This window comes from Syngnathoides biaculeatus, chromosome 13 (assembly GCF_019802595.1).
Source record: "Syngnathoides biaculeatus isolate LvHL_M chromosome 13, ASM1980259v1, whole genome shotgun sequence".
NCBI classification, from domain to species: domain Eukaryota; kingdom Metazoa; phylum Chordata; class Actinopteri; order Syngnathiformes; family Syngnathidae; genus Syngnathoides; species Syngnathoides biaculeatus.
In genome coordinates, this window is record NC_084652.1 from 23,968,234 (window position 1) to 23,985,441 (window position 17,208).

Consider the following 17,208-nt stretch of genomic DNA (forward strand, 5'->3'; position numbering starts at 1 on the left):
TGAACATCCTCCCCTGATGACCATCAACACACTTTTTTTTCATGCATTACATTGCGATACATTCATGTTGTCATCCCCATGGTAATGAGTGTATCAGGTCGCATATGAGTGAACAAGATGGATGAATGGAAGATAATGCCCAATGATCGTTAAAAAAACATTATGTGGTGGTATCTGAATACCTGTTATGGAGCTATCTGATTCAGGTGGCTGTGAGCTTGTCATCCTGGGTAAAATTACAAAGACTTTTTCTGTAGAGGTCCTCGTCAATTTGGAATGTAGTTTTTGTCCACTTCCGTTCACCTTTCCTACACTTCGATTTAGAGCTTTTAACCATCATTGTGTTCCTCCACGGTGTTCGAGGTCGCCTCAAGATGGTCTTGATTTTAACAAGAGCGACAGCATTCATGACATTTCAGATTTTCTGGTGTCAATTGTCGAGACCTTCAAGTTCTTGGGAATTACAATCTCAGAGGACCTAAAGTGGGAGACGAATATCAACTCCATCCTCAAAAAAAGCCCAGCAAAGGATATACTTCTTGCGGTTTCTGAGGAAGCACGGCCTCTCACAAAAGCTACTGAGACAGTTCTACAAGGTGGTCATCCAATCAGTACTGTATACCTCGATTACAGTCTGATTTAGGGCCGCCACAAAAAAATGACAACCTCCGACTGCAACGGACAATCAAAACCGCTGAACGGATTGTTGGCACCACGCTACCCACTATTGAGGACTTGCGCGCAACACGAACTAGGTCCAGAGCAGGCAGGATCCTTTTGGATCCTCCACATCCTGGCCACCAGCTCTTCCAGCTCCTTCCGTCAGGAGCGCTACAGATCAATGAAAGTCAAAACTAGCAGGCATTCGAACAGTATTTTCCCTGTGCTAATTAAGTCATTAAATTCTTGATCAGCGAACCTACCATATTTCTGTCTTGTGCCATGTTAGGACACTCACTCACATCCTGCTGGTCCAATCAGTATCTGATAAGGAATAGTTCCTATAAACAGAAATGTCTTGTTCTTTGTTCTGTATGTCATACCAGGGTACCACCAACTGCCAGAGAAAAATTCCCAGTGTGTTTTTACACACTTGGCCAATAAAGCTGATATTGTCCAAAGGTTCAACTGTCTCAGCATTCACAGTTTGTGTCACAACTAGTCTCTATGATCTTACTGGCAGCACAATACTCTCATTTATGAACTTTTTCTTAATAGACATGGAGGTTGTCTGAACGTTGGAAGAATCTGTAATTCAAAAAATACACCAAAATGGTCATGAATGTTAAAGTCTCAGTTATGACAAAATAGTTGTATTCAGTACAAATATCTGGCAACAGTTTGACTTAAAAAACAAAAACATCTTCAGAGCCAGAATCACCCAGTATTTCTTTATACGGAAATAATGACTTTATAATAACAGCCATAACGCTGCCTTATTCTATTTGACACAAAATTTACTGGTATTGCCTCATTTAAAATGCTATTAGAGCTACTTTGTGAACATTATTTCATATATTAATAAGAAGTTCAAATCATAGGTTGTAATGATGTCATTAATTAACATTAATTTATTACCCAGTGACCTGATGTTAAAAAGAGCTAGTATCCGAGATAACTGGAGACAGTGGTTTGATAGATTCACATTTTATCCTCACTAAGTTTGTAGTTCCACTTTTTTTGTGCCATATCTCTTTGACGAACTTTCTGTGAAAAATGCCTGAGCGCCACAGGGGTCCATCAGGTATTAGTCAGAATTACAGATAAAATCTTCGAGGTGGAGAGGGGCCTTTCACATCTTAATGGACTGTGGTTTCAGGCGAAGGGGGATGGGAGGAAGATCCTGGTTTGGTGTGAGATGGACTCCAACATTGACAATAGTCCTCACCCTATTCGTCAGACATACCATTGGATTACAGATTTGACTTTACATTGGAATTGGCTCCAAAGGGACAGGAAGAGGTGGGGAAAATTTAAAGTGATGGCTCATCTCATTTGTCATTTGCTCCTCCAATTGTTTGGATGACCCTGAGTCAGTCTACCACTTGTCTCGCCTTATCTCTTGTTCCTCCATTTGTTTGGGGACAACTTCATCATCGTTTTGTCTTTGAGTTGTGGACACGTTTCTACCATTTTCTTTTTAGGCCGTTGAATGACGTACACAGTACAAAATGTTGGCAGCCAATACCTTAACTCCTTATCTATTTACACAGAAACCGTATGCCTTGAAAAGGTGTCTGTGCTCCCAAAAACTCAAAAATTGTCAATGAAACTCACTGTAGTGCAGTACATACTTCACTTAATCACTTGTGTAATTGATGGAGCCTCGAGAAATGTGATCTCCAGATCGTACAATTGTGAGAGGTCTGCTTATAAAAACCTCAGTATCCACACATTTCGTTTTTGTTAGATCAATCAAATCTTGCTTTAGTATCTCCTAATTTGCTGCTTGAGAACATCCAGGTCCCCTGTGTGTACAGTGACACTCGTTACACCTTGTTGCTGATTGTCTCCAGGTGTGTCATTAGCAAAACACAGTACTCTGGTGTACTCTTCACTGCAAAAGCATTTCACATCCTTGATTGCTCCATCACTAACTCTTAACGCTTGGGGTCCCAATTTTTCGTGTATAATTTAATTTCATACCTTTTTAGTGATGGTGGGGCATTAGCATTCTTGGCCAGGATCTTGTAAACCTGGCTCAAATATACTTGTAAGTCTGATGTCAATGTTTTGCATTGACTTTCTTTTTTTCTTGCTTTTTGCTGTAGCGACTATCCATGGGATTCACATGGGGTTATGGTAGCCCGCAGCGCAGGCCAGCCGGATTCCTTGGTGAGCTACTGGTGTTGTCTCCTTCCTTTTTGATATCCCATATCATTGGGCTTTGCTCTCAGTACATTCCAGGGAGAACAGATGATCCGTTATTGTTTCCCTGTTGTTGAGCTAAGTGGCTGTCTGTTAGCACACCTCTCCTCACCATTTTGAGGCAATGGCAGAGTGGTTTAATCCATGACTGTCCATTAACATCCGCATACACTTCAAGACGGTGGATTTTCGTTTCCAGGATGGAGATCCTCTGTAGTAGTTCATGATACTCCTCTCCTCCTGGATTGGAGCCGAATGGAGGGGGACAGGTTGCGCTGCACAACCCAAACTCTTGGGATTAAAAAAATATCAATATCATCAATGATGAGTTCAACAGCGAAGCACCAAATAAAGCCACTATGAATCTTTTTCGGATTGGAGATGAGTCACAATGCTTCTTTTGAAGCTTGGCCAAAGATGTGTGATGTAGTGGATAAACTGCACTATGCACAAACGTTTTATGCACAAATATTTAATGCAGTGTTTAATAAACAATGTTAAAGAGTTTATATTTTTAAGACTGAAATACGTGTTAACAGTGTTAATAAAATGTTGTGCCATCATTGAGCATTTATTTTAGTTGGTTGAGGGATTCTGTTCTGACAATTACAGGGAACAGGACAATCATGTCTTGAGGCCTGTCCCAAGATTATATTACCGATGCATCAGCAAATGCACATTATTATTAATGATTGTTGTACGGACTGTTTTTTGAAAAACAATACAAGTACAAACCCAACAAAATATAAATACAAATCATTCCTTATATTCTGAGCATATGGGTAGCAGCAAATTGTGGTGCACATTGTACATTGGTAGAAGGATTTTCCTTTTTTTTTTTTTTTTTTCAAGGTCAACTTTAGGGGTGAGCATTATACTACAGGGCACATTATACTCAAGAAATTACAGTAATCTTATTCTGTTCCACTGAGGTGATTGATCATTAATTTTAAGATGCACTTTTTTTGTGTGTCAGCCCCATGGAAGTGCTAACCAGGACCAACACTGCTTAACTTGAAGATCGGATGAGATCTGGCAACTTGTGAGAATTGTGGCAAAGGGCTGAATTGGTCTTTGATACATTTTAGGTTTGTTCTTGGCTTTCTGTTCCTTTAACCTCCCTTTCATCATGTGTCCAAGACTGTTCCACTGTGTTATTCCACATTTTTACTCAACTTAATTTCTGATCTCATTTGTTCTGCCTTTTTTATTGATGGATTACTTGGGTTGTTTAAAACATCTGGTGAAATGTTCATGACAATGCCACCTGGCCAGTATATTTAGCAAGGAAAAACATGCTGAATACTTGTTTCAGCTGCAAAAAAAAAATTGAGACTGCCCTACTATGAAGAATCTCATGATTTGAATGAAATAAATTCTTTGTACAATATACTGTACACGATGGTGAAGCAGAATAAATGTCTTTTGCCGGGCCTATGAATTACATCATTGATCGGATTGGCAAATTATGACATATTAGCCAATCAGCTTTCAATGTGAAAAATTGGCCAATACCAATCAGGCCGATAATATCAGTGTAAAGTCTATTGCTTAGGGTCAATGCCTTGTTGAAAGGTGAACTTTCGGCCAAGTCTGAGGTCCTGAGCACTCTGGGGAAGGTTTTAAAGGTTATAATCCAGGATATTGCTGTACTTCATCACAACCACTCATCCTGTCACTAAAGATGAACAACACACACACAGCATAATCCTACCAACCACCATTCTTTTGTATTGAGACTGAATTAGACAGGTAATGAGCAGTACTTTTCTCCGCCCCTGCCCACATACTGCTTAGAATTAAGGGCAAACATTTCTATCTTGATCCCATCAGACCAGAAAATCTGTTTGCAGACTTTCAGGTGTTTCTTAGGCACTAGGAAGCACACAAATTCCTCACTGTTCATGGAAACGTCTCATCAGTGATAAGCACTGTATGTTTGCATGTCACTGACTAAAATGTGGAACTTTTACTTTCAGGCTTTTTAAAAATATATTACATTTTTATTCTATTGAACATTTTAGGGCATGAAAAAAAATAATTTTTGTTCTGTACAGTAATATGGGTGCATGTGGTCTAAAAAAGTGCTTCAATGTAACTATCTGCTCTATAAGACAACACCCCTAGACCATGTTATCAAGGTTCCACTGTGTGCCAATGTCTATGATAAAATACTTGGAGGTTGTGCTGAGCGATAATGCCTAAATTTGATATCATGATTTGTTTGGGCAATCTTTGTCTATCTGTGATAAGATATTTATTGTATTTATGAAAATATAGAACTTGACCAAACAGATTCTACTAGATTCTAAAACAGAAAGTGACTAACGATTATTAACCTCACAAAGTAAATTACCTGCGATATGACTCATAGAAGAAAAAAATCCTTGACTGGGAAAAGAAGACCCAAGGCTGAAAACGGTAACAGCAGAATAAATTAATCTGTCAATTATTAGTTTAACTGCATTTATGGGTATGACTGGAAGAAGAGTCTTCTCTGAATTTGCAGGTTTTTAAAATATCAAGAATATTAGCACAGGGCAGTTGTGGGACTATACAGTGGTACCTCTACTTACGAACGTCTCTAGTAATTAAAAAAAAAAAGATTCAGGTTACGAAACACCCCCTCAGAAAAATGTTGTCTCTAGGTATGCAGGCAAATTCAGGATACAAAAAAAAAAAAAAACAGGCATTGGATTCGCAGCCCCCAAATTCCACCAAACGTAAACATCCTGTATCTTGGTTTGTGTGGCCCAATAGAGCTGCTGTCTCATTGGATACCGCGGTACCATCTTCTTGTCATCCAATTGGCTAGGAGGGACGTTAATCTTTACCCATGATGCGTTTCGTTTTCCTTAGACACTTGTCACTGAGTGCTTTCACACACTTTCACAAGCTAACGCACATTCGAAAAGTACAACTTTTTCCCGAGACTTTCGTTTGTGTTTTTGCAAGTACTGTATATTTAGCTCTCCTCACCATAGGCCCCAAGATACTTTAGTGGAATTGAAGTGTGTGCGTGGATACATTCATTCATATATGTTTTCTCTCACCTGTCAAATGGTTGCCTCCTCCTCTGTCCCCCACAATGGCTTTTGCTTGTCACTCACCCTTCTCTTCGTATAGTCGCCCCACACCAAAGGTAAATGAACATAATTTTTTATTAGTCTTTTAAGTTTTGTGCTTTGAATGCTTATTTTGGCGGGGGCCTTGTAAAGGATTAGGCTATTTACATGTAAAATTCGCTTCTACTTACAAAAAATTTCACGTTACAAAATAACTTCCGGAACGGATTAATTTCGTAAATTGAGGTACCACTGTGTTATGTAGTAGGATTTAAAATCTTCACGCTGTTCAATTATATTGCGCCATTATAATTATTCTTCAGTTGTAATCCTTATATTGTTTATTGTTTATTTATTCATTGACTGTATTTCAGTTTTCCTTTGTTGTCGGTATTCATCACTTAACAATTAGGTGGCAGCAATGCATTTAATCATGCTCAGTCTCCTGGAAATCAAGAAGACACACAGATGAAACATGATTATGTGGAATGAATACAATGTGGGGATTTCTAAATAAAGCAAAATTAAAAAAAGAAATGAAAGATTTATTTTAGTCGGCGCGGTGGATCAGCTGGAAAGCGTTGGCCCCACAGTTCTGAGGTCCCAGGTTCAATCCCAAACTTGCCTGTGTGGAGTTTGCATGTTCTCCCCGTGCCTGCATGAATTTACTCCAGGCACTCCGGTTTCCTCCCACATCCCAAAAACATGCAACATTAATTGGACACTCTAAATTGCCCCGAGCTGTGATTGTGAGTGCGGCTGTTTGTCTCAATGTGCCCTGTGATTGGCTGGCCACCAGTTCAGGGTGTACCCTGCTTCCTGCCCGTTGACAGCTGGGATAGGCTCCAGCACTCCTGTGACCCTTATGAGGGACAAGCGGCTAAGAGAATGGGTAAACCCAGATTTTCAGAATAGTCAGCTCAGACAGCGGCGGCTGACCTATTTGTGCGATCGGCTATCACCCGTGCAATGAAGCTAGCTAGTAGCTGCTAATACTAATGTAAAACAAAAACTGGAACAGTTTCTATATCGTCCTGCTCTATTATCTATTATATATTATAAGCTATTATCTTCCTGCCCTGTTCACGTACCAAACACAAGTTCAACTGCCACCTTGATCACTCCCAATCATTGTTTTGTTTACATTCAGGGTTCGCACACAGCCCTAAAAGTCCCTAAAAACCCCTAAATTTTCGAAGGTGCATTTAGGGGCTCCTGAAAGTCTTTAAAAATCCGCGAAAACCGGTCAAGCCCCTAAAAAGGCCTTAAATTAAAAACAAATCAAAGGGAGGACCTCTACCGCCAAAATTCTCCCTTAAAAAAAAAAAAAAAAAATTTAAAAAAAATAGCGACCCGTCTGGCGTCCAAAACAGCCGGAATTGTCAACGGAAGTCACCTGTTGACAACTTGTCGCCATCTTGTCGATATTCCATTGTTTCCGTGAGTAGGCATTTCACTTCGTCTTCGTTACGACGTAGCGTAGTTCTTTCATCGATCCAACTTGTATCATGGGGAAGTGCATTTTTCAATATGCTTGGGTTGAAAGTAAGGAGTTCGGGAGCTGGGTTTGTCGAGATCCAAAAGATCGGCACATGTTTTACTGCCATCTGTGCAAGCAGAGTTACCAGCTTAAAAAGATGGGCGTCAAAGTGCTGGAGTCGCACCGGAAAAACAGGAGACACACTGATTTGGCGAAGACTCTCTCATCTTCCGTTGGTATGAATCTGTTTCTAAAATATCAAGATAGTGAAGCATCAGCTTCAGGCAGTGGTACGAGTAGTGCATGCGCACCTACAGTTGTCCAGTCATCGACTTCAACCAGCCGGAAGTCAGGCTTTATGAACGTAGTTCAATACACGAAGACGGACTCGTTAAAGGTAGAGATCGTGTGGACTTTAAAAGTGATCTGCAACCATTACAGTTACAAATCTTGTGAAAATAATTCAAAAGTGTTTGCAGTCATGTTCCCAGACAGTGACATTGCTAAAAACTACCACTGTGGGGAAAGGAAGACTTCGTACCTGGCTACATTTGGCATCGCTGCCCACTTTTCATCTCTACTGCCTCAAAGCCACAAAAGCCAGAATAGAGACTGACATATCTACGCTTATTGAGAAGGCTGACAGGCTGTGTGAGGAGGCAGAAGAAAAGAGGAATATGAGGTTTATCACCGAGGCCAATGCACTCAGAGGCAGAGCAAAGGACAAGAGAGCCACTTTGGCACCTCTGCAGCAACAAATAGAGGAGGCACTGGGTAGGCTCAAAGAGCTAGAGTAGGGGTGCTGAGACAGACAGACATCAGTAGAAGACATTTGTGTATATAGTTGCAATTGTAGTTAGAATCTGTTTTTCTGTAGACTTTTATGTGAAGACATTGACAATGGTCATATCAATGAGAACTACCACAAGGGGCAATACGTGATCACTGTCACAGGTACTGAGGTACTGGAACATTTGATGAACCAAGAACGGTTGATGGCACCATTGGTTGAGTCTTTTTTTCTTATTCTTGATTTCCCACGATGGCCCTAAATTTTTCGTGTCAGCCCTAAATTTTTTCCGTGTCGGCCCTAAATTTTTTGTCAGCCCCTAAGAATGGCCCTAAAAAACCCTTAAATTTTTTCGGTCAGACTGAGTATGAACCCTGTTACAGGAGTCATGGATCTATTTACCGCAATAGATGCATCGCTTTCTATAACATGGTTCATAGGTGATTTTAGACAGCTTAGCCCATCTTCGTCATAAAAACTTGTGTACATGTTTTGCAGACTACGGTTGTTTTCAAATAAAGCAGTAACTCTACTTATGAAATTAATCCATTCCAGAAGTTGTTTTCTAACTTGAATTTTTCCCAAGTAGAAACGCATTTGACATGTAAACAGCCTAATCTGTTCCAAGCACCCGCCCCAAAAAAAATCAGCAATCAAAATGTACATAACACCTTTTGGTGTTGAGTAACGAAGTGACGAGGCTTCATCGGGGACGGAGGAGGAGGCATGCAGACAACTTAATTACACTAAAATTAATGAATTCCACAAACTATGAATTCAAAACAAACAACATTCAATGTTTCATGAAGTACCAATCCAAGGATGTTTGCCTTTGGTAGCTTTTAATAATATTGGTTAAATGTGCAAGGCAAATATCATCTAAGTAAGTGATTATAGCCTAGTTAACACATTTTCTGGATGATTGTTTTGAATAAATTCGGAAATGTCATAGAATTTCTTCAACACTTATTTTATTATGGCTGACGAAATAGTGGCTGCCTCCTTCTCTACGCCATCCTCACTAAAATGCTCCTGCATTGCCGTGTGTTGCATCGGCTCCAGCTCCTTTAGCTCCTCCGTCCAAAGATCCAACTTGTCCTCTCAGCCTTTCCCAGCTAAATATTTTCTTGGGACCCATCGTGAAAAAAAATTATAAAATCTGCAAAGAAGTTGTACAGTATGAGTTTGCACCAACGTATGACAATGGATTTGGTGATGAAGATACAGGAAGTTCATCACTGGTAAAGATTGATGTCCCTCCTAGCCAATGGAAGGATGTGATGCCGGGAAGATGGTACGTGATAGCGAGCTAGAGCAACGCTATTGCGCCACACCAAACAAGATACAGGAAGTTCATCATGGCTAAAGATTGATGTTCCTCCTAGCCTTTGTGATTCCAGGCAGATGCTCCGACAATAGCCAATGAAAGAGCAGCTCTATCGTGCCACTTTCGAAATCCTGAATTTCCTTTGTAACTAGAGACATAAATTTTCCAGGAAGGTTTTTAGTAACCTGAATTTTTCATTGGTAGAGATGTTCGAAGTAGAGGTACAACTGGAATGGACTTGCCCTTTTTGTGGTCTATATGGGTCGCTAGTGGGTAGCGTTTTCTCATCCATGTTTGCGGAAGTTCTCGTAGAGTGGCAAAATGTATAGAACATAAAATCGATGATCTCCTTTTTCCATATTGACCATTAATAAAATATCAATTGAAATGAGTTGAAAGTCCTGTTTGTTCAAGTCAGTTGGCCACTAGTTTATAGAGAAACTGTCTTAAACATTTTAGCGTGTTTGTGGGATTGTCCAGTCGTATATTTCTGAGGTCATAAGTCACAATGTTTGATGTAATCGAGGCCCTGCTGTCTCTCTCTTCTAATTATTTCATCCCAAATATGTTTGGTGGGGTTGTTCTCAATGTCAGTCAAGTCATTCTCGACAAAACTCATCCCTGCAAACGTTTTTTTTTTGGACATTGGTTTGTACACTGGAGTATAGTCTGGAATGCAAAAGATTTTATTTAACTTTTTATTCATCCATGTAAGGCAATTCGGATTAAATGGCTTCTCAAAAACTTTGAAGCATACAATTGTCCAGAAAGTTTTTGTTAGTTAAAACATTTGATTTTTGTGTGATGCAAATACGTTTTCTAGTATAACACATAATTGAGGGGCAGCATCATGTAATGAATAATTTATATATATATTGATAACAACATACTGTATTGTTGAAAGATTATGGAAATGGAGCCGCCAGGTGTAAGGACAAGAGGAAGACCAGAGAGGAAATTAATGGGATGAGAGAAGATTTTTATCTTAATTTGTCAAAATGGTGCCCCCTGAGCAAGGCTTCACTTATTGATACAGTTACTATTTGTGGGCCTCATTACATTAGTATGTACACCAAACTATTCATAGTCTAAACTGTAAATAAAATTTCCTCTTTTGGGGGCTAGCCAGAAATCATTGAAAGGGAAATATATTTTTAAAAAAATAATCCATTATGGTTTATTATTTTATCTGTAACCAATGGGAAACTGAAGACTTAACAATTCAGTCTGTATTTTAATGACCATAAGGTGCACCGTATTATCCGGCGCAGGCACAGCAAAACTATTACACTATCTTAAAACATACTGTGGTGCTCACGAGGCAATGACTAACAATTGCACTTTAACTTCTGTAAGCAGAACAACAAGCTTCCCTTCCTCCACAATGACAAGTATAGATCAGTCTTTAGTCTACATGTTGTTCACACTGTGTCATATCAAAATTAAAATGATCACACCAGAACAAACAGAATGACTTGCCTACACATGCCATTGTGTGGGGAATGAAGTTCGTTCTTCTGCTTACAGAAAATAAAAAAGGGAATTGTTCCTTACTGTCTCGTGAGTGCCACCATGCGGTAGCATGCATGCACACTAACATAAGTTTAGCGTTCATTCAAGGAGACAAACATAAGACATTTACAGATTTTGGAACCTAGTACATACACAAGTCTAAACCATTTTGGAAAAAAACAAGACTTAAATGCACATTATGGTTGTGAAAATATAGTATTTTACTTTAGAGTATGTAACTTTAGGTACCGCCCTAAGCTCAAATTCTATATTATAACAGAAGAAGTTGGCCATCGTTTCAATATGAAGTCAGCACTGCCTTTTATGAGATTCTACATTTTTACTATGTTCTGGAGGACATGCATCGTTTCCGTCCCATCACTTGCAGTGTGCCATCAACCGAGCCAGCATGGGTAATAAAAATATCATTCAGTAAATGTTTTATGTTTTTAAACAAAAAATTGTGGACTATAACTCTAAATGCACGCTTGCCTTGTTTGTTTCTGAGGTTATCACATTTTCTCTCTGTAAAAAATCATTCTTAACTTCACTCCTTTACCACTTGCAGCTTCAAATGCATCCGCCAGAGTCTGGAGGATAGCAACAGGTGTCCCAAGTGCAACTACATTGTTGATAATGTGGATCAACTTTACCCAAACTTCCTTGGTAGGTGGTCACTAAATCGTGATATGCGTTGAGTAAATGCTCAATAATCGTATCGTAATAATAATAATAATAATAATAATATGTAATCGTATTGTGCAACCCATATTTAGTAAATGGATTAATCTGCTCCAAATTGTTCAGATTTTGAAATTACTGAAACTAGAAACAAGTTATTCAGGCGTACAACTATCAGTACTGTAAAACATTTAACTGTAAAGGAATTGTAATGTTTTAACATACTTAATTGTTATGCAAGAGTAAACAAATGTTGACCAATCTTAATAATAAAATAATTGTGACAGTGTATGGTTATACATGAGTCTTGCTGCTTTTAATGAATCTTAGCTGGTAATGTTCTCAATATCTCTTTGTTAATCCTTGTCTTTTCGAATAAGTTTATCTGTGGCCTGACATGAGATTACGCATGGTGACCGTTAGAGATCCATTTTACTTTTTTAATTCAGACTTGTATGATCTCAAGAGCATCCAACTTTTGAGGTTCAACTGTAATTTTAGTACACAGCCTAGTTGCTGGTTGTAAATTTACCTTACTGTAAAATTCACTTGGAAAAGGTGTGTAATTTGATCCCCTGAGGAAAAAATTAAAATGGGCATACGAGGTGGTATATTCTCAAATCAATGCCACCATGGTCATAAATCTTAGAGATAAATGTCTCTAGTTTGAGAAGCCGTTCAACTGGTTTAGGCTGATTCCCTGTTTTTTGGTTGTCTGTCATTTCTTTCTTTTTTCTCTTTCACCAACACCAGTAAATGAACTCATCCTTAAACAGAAGCAAAGATCGGAGGAGAAGAGACACAAATTAGATCATCCTGTGAGTAAAATGCATTTAGGACTGTCCTAGTATTATTACATTCATCTGGACAAAAGGGGGGGGGGGGAAGCCAATTACATTTTACTGATCAGTCTCTTTGACCCTTAGAATGGATCCAGATGGCATGTTTTACAAGATGTGTTAAGTCCTGACCAAGAGAACTTGGACCTGGCAAATGTAAATCTAATGTTGGAGCTACTGGTTCAGAAGAAGAAGCAGCTGGAGGCGGTAAGCGAGGATGGGCTACATAGAAGAAATCGTTTTAATAAATATATATATTCTCAAATGCCAGGTTTTTCAAAACGTTTTCCAATAATGTGATAGACAGAGGGTGTCAAAAAAAAGTTTGAGGACTGGCGTCACAAAAAATATTCAATACAAATTCCAAGTTTTCCCCTTCAAAGTCATCCTCCTGAAGTATAAAGTGCTGAAGTGGCGTCCATGGCCGACATCGCTTGCATTGCATCACGTGACTTACACATTTCTCCGTGCGGCACCTCTGCATAGCTTGTGCATAGCAAGCTGTGCATACATAAAAAACAATTGCTCCATGTGGAAAGCCGCGAAATTCATCTCTTGTGATTAGCCATTAAGTCTCATGCTGTGATGACCTGCTCACCATTCCTCTTTGCTCCACATACCATCTACACTGCCACCTTTGGGATCCTATTTTGCAGCATAATTAAACATCTGGTAATTTAAATCAATTTGTTTAGTAGACTTTTCCACGATCACCATTATTGTTGCTTTGTTCCTTGTTACGGAAAGGAAAGTAAAAACAGCTACCGGAAATGATGAAAATGTGTTGCAGAAACCCCACCGTGTGGCATCCTAGCCAATGGCAGCTGTAGTGACTCCTCTGACTTGAAGAACTGGAGTACATTTTCTAAACTGAACACTTGAGTGTAAAGGCAAATTACGTGCAGGAGAGCTGCAGTGACATCAGCGTGGATGTCACACATGTGCGTACAAAGAAGCCCTAACACACTTTACCCACCCTTCTTTGCCATTCATTCACACACTCCTGGAAGGATGATTTTGGGATTCTCAGCAGCTCCGTTGTCATAGCCATCTTGACGTTATCCACGTCTTCACAAGTGATGCATTTCCCTTGAGCTATGGGAGGGCTGGTGGGGGTGGGGATGGGGGTGGGGACATCGTCCAGATCGGGTCAATTAGGGAAGTTGCTTCAACACGCCAATGTTCTTCTTGCCCAGTAACTGATACTCAGGATATTGTGAGCAAACATGTTGTCATGGTGAAGCAGCCACAAGTTGTTCTACCACAACTGTCATCTCGTGTATTTGAAAAAGCAAATGCAGAAGGGTCTCTTTGTAGACGTGTTGGATTATCGTTTGGCCCACTTTGAAGGGGAATGTTGTGGTTTGGGTTTTAAATAAATTTAAGCATTTTGCTTTGTATTGTTTTTCTTCGGCTTCGTCATGGTGGAGGGAATTATGAAATGTTCCAAATACCAATTAAGTGTGAACACAAAGCCTTTAGGTTTCTGCTAGACAGTGAAAATATGAGGAAACGCTTACTACAATAGCTTGTGGTGACTTGTCATCTTAATTACAAACAAAGCATGTCCACACGCACATGAGAGGGTGTTCAAAATGTTTTCTGTTTATCATCAGTTCCCCTCTTGAAAATATTTTTCTTATTTTTAAATTGTACAGATTATAAGAACCTCACCAATGAGAGATGAAATGAAGGGGAAAAAAATACAGAAAATCAACTTGATTTTTAAAGAACTGATTAGCAAATATTTGACTAACTACAAACAAGCAATATTTCTGGCTCTCAGATTCTCAAGTGACTGCTCTATCCTCCACTCGTTACCTGTATTAATGGCACCTGAATGAAATAGTTATCAGTATAAAATACACCTGTTCACAACCTCAAAGAGTCACGATTTGCAGACCTGACAGACACAAATTGTAGACGTGCACCAGGCTGGGAAGACTGAATCTGCAGTTGGTTAGCAGCTGGGTGTGAAGAAATCAACTGTGGGAGCAAGTATTAAAAATTGAAAGCCATACAAGACCAATGATAATCTTCCTTGACTCGGGTCTCCAGACAAGATCTCACCTCGTAGGATCAAAATGATCACAAGAATGATGACCAGAAATACCAGAACCACACGGGGCGACCAAGTAAATGGCCTGCAGAAAGCTCGGACCAAAGTAACAAAGACCACCATCAGTAACACTACGCCGCCAGGGACTCAAATCCTCCAGTGCCAGATTGTCCTCCTACTTAAGCCACGACATGTCCAAGCCTTTCCGAAATTTGCGCGAGAGCATTTAGATGATCCAGAAATCGGCTGGGAGTGTGTCATATGGTCAGATAAAATCCATATAGAACATTATGGCAAAAACCCCATTTGTTGAGTTTTGAGCAGAAAGAATGTCAACTTGCATCCAAAGATCAGCTGTGAAACGTGGAGAACATGGAGCTTTGGGACTGCTCTTCTGCAAAGGGACCAAGATGACTGATCAGTGTAAATGAAAGCATGAATAGGGCCATGTATCATCGGATTTTGAAAGAAAACCTCCTTCCATCAGCAAGGGTATTGATGATGATCCATGGCTGGGTCTTTCAGCATAATTATCCCAAACTCACCACCCATGCAAAAAAAGTCGCTTCATGAGAAGCAACAGCCCGAAAATTACTGCTCTCCTGAATCTGAGATTTAACTTTTTGACGGACCCTCCTCTCTAGCACCCCTTTATATACCTTACCAGGGAGGCTGAGGAGTGTGATCCCCTGTAGTTGAAACAAAACCTCCGGTCTCTCTTCTTAAAAAGGGGGACCACCAGTCCAGTTTTTCATTCCAGAGGCACTGTCCCCGATGTCCACGTGATGTTGCAGAGGCGTGTCAACCAAGACAGCCCCACAACATCCATAGCGTTTAGGAATTTTGAGCGAATTCCATCCACGCCCTGCCACCAAGGAGCTTTTTAATCACCTTGGTGACCTCAAGCCTAGCGATAGAAGACCCTGCCTCATAGAACCCAGACTCTGCTTCCACATGGGAAGGCGTTTAGGTGGAATTGAGGTCTTCGAAGTATTCTCCCCACCGACTAACAATGTCGCGAGTTGAGGTCAGCAGTGTCCCATCCTTACGATACACAAGGTTGATGATGCACTGCTTCCCATTCCTGAGATGGTGGACCAGAATTTCCTCAAAGCCATCATGAAGTTGTTCTCCATGGTCTCACCAAACTCCTGCAACGCCCAGATTTCTGACTCAGCGACCACCAAAACTGCATTCCGCTTGGCCAGCCGGCACCTATCGGCTGCCTCGGGAGTCCCGCGGGTCAGAAATGCCCAATAGGACTCCATCTTCAGCTTGACAGCATCCCTCACTGTTGTTGTCCACCAACGTGCTTGGGGATTGCTTCCACGACAGGCACCAACCACCTTACGACCACAGCTCGTGTCGGCCACCTCAGAATAGAGGTGCGGAGCATCGTCCACTTGGACTCAACGTCCTCCGCTCCCTCCAAGAACATGAGCAAAGTTGTTTCGGAGGTGGGAGTTGAAATTCCTTCTGACAGGGTAATCTGCCAGCTGTACCCAGCAGACCCTCACAATACATTTGGGCCTTCCACATCTGACTGGCATTTGCCCCACCATTGGAGCCAACTCATCACCAGGTGGTAATCAGTTGACGGCTCCAACCCTCTCTTTACCCGAATGTCCAAGACATGTGGCCTCAAGTCCGATGACACGACCACAAATTCGATCATCGAACTGCGACCTAGGGTGTCATGGTGCCTACTACACATGTGGACACCCTTATGGCTGAATATGGTGTTTTTTATGGACAATCAGTAATGAGCACAGAAGTCCATTAACAGAACACCACTCAGGTTCTGGTCTGGGGGGCTTTTCTTCCACAAGCACGCCCTTCCACGTCTCAGTCATTGCCCATGTGGGCATTTTAAGTCATCAAGCAGAAGGATATAGTCCCCAGAGGGAGCACTCTCCAGCACTCCCTCAAATGACTCCAAAAAGGGTGGGTACTCTGAACCCTTGTTTGGTGCATAGGCAAAAACAAGAGTCAGGACCCACCCCTCTCAAGAGGACTGGTACCAGAGCCCAAGTGGTGCATAGAGGTGTGTCAGTCTATAGCCAGCCAGAACTTCTCGACCTCACACACAAGTCTGGGCTCCTTCTCTCCCAGAGAGGTGACATTCCATGTCTCCAGAGCTAGTTTCTATAGCTGGGGATCAGATCACCAAGATCCCTGCCTTCGGCTACCGCCCAGCTCACATTGGACCCGACCCCTATGGCCCTTCTAACAGATGGTGAGCCCATGGGAAGGGGGACCCATGTTACCCTCTCGGGCTGTGCCTGGCCGAGCCCCATGAATACAGGCCCGGCCACGAGGCACTCTCCTTTGAGCCCCACCTCCAGGCCTGGCTCCAGAGGTAATAGTCCGGGTAATAGAAACCTGAATCCATTGGTTTAATGGACTTGTACTTTGTCTGGTCCCTCAGCTAGAACCTGTATGCCATGGTTGACCCTACCCAGGGGCATGAGGTCCCAGACGACTTAGCTCCTAGGATTATTGGGACTCACAAACTCCTCGACCAGGATAAGGTGAAAGCTCGAGGAGGGAGGTGGTTTGGCATTATCCTGCTGAAATAAATAAGACA

At 41.0% G+C, this 17,208-nt stretch overlaps 1 protein-coding gene across 1 annotated transcript in view; it reads left to right on the forward strand.

The window, feature by feature from the left end:
- cop1 (COP1 E3 ubiquitin ligase) overlaps positions 1-17,208 on the forward strand; it is a 77,461-nt gene that overhangs the window by 12,363 nt on the left and 47,890 nt on the right. The window contains exons 3-5 of the mRNA XM_061838211.1: positions 11,611-11,708; positions 12,477-12,541; positions 12,650-12,769. Of these exons, the coding sequence (XP_061694195.1) occupies positions 11,611-11,708; positions 12,477-12,541; positions 12,650-12,769 (283 nt within the window). The remainder of the gene's footprint in view (positions 1-11,610; positions 11,709-12,476; positions 12,542-12,649; positions 12,770-17,208) is intronic.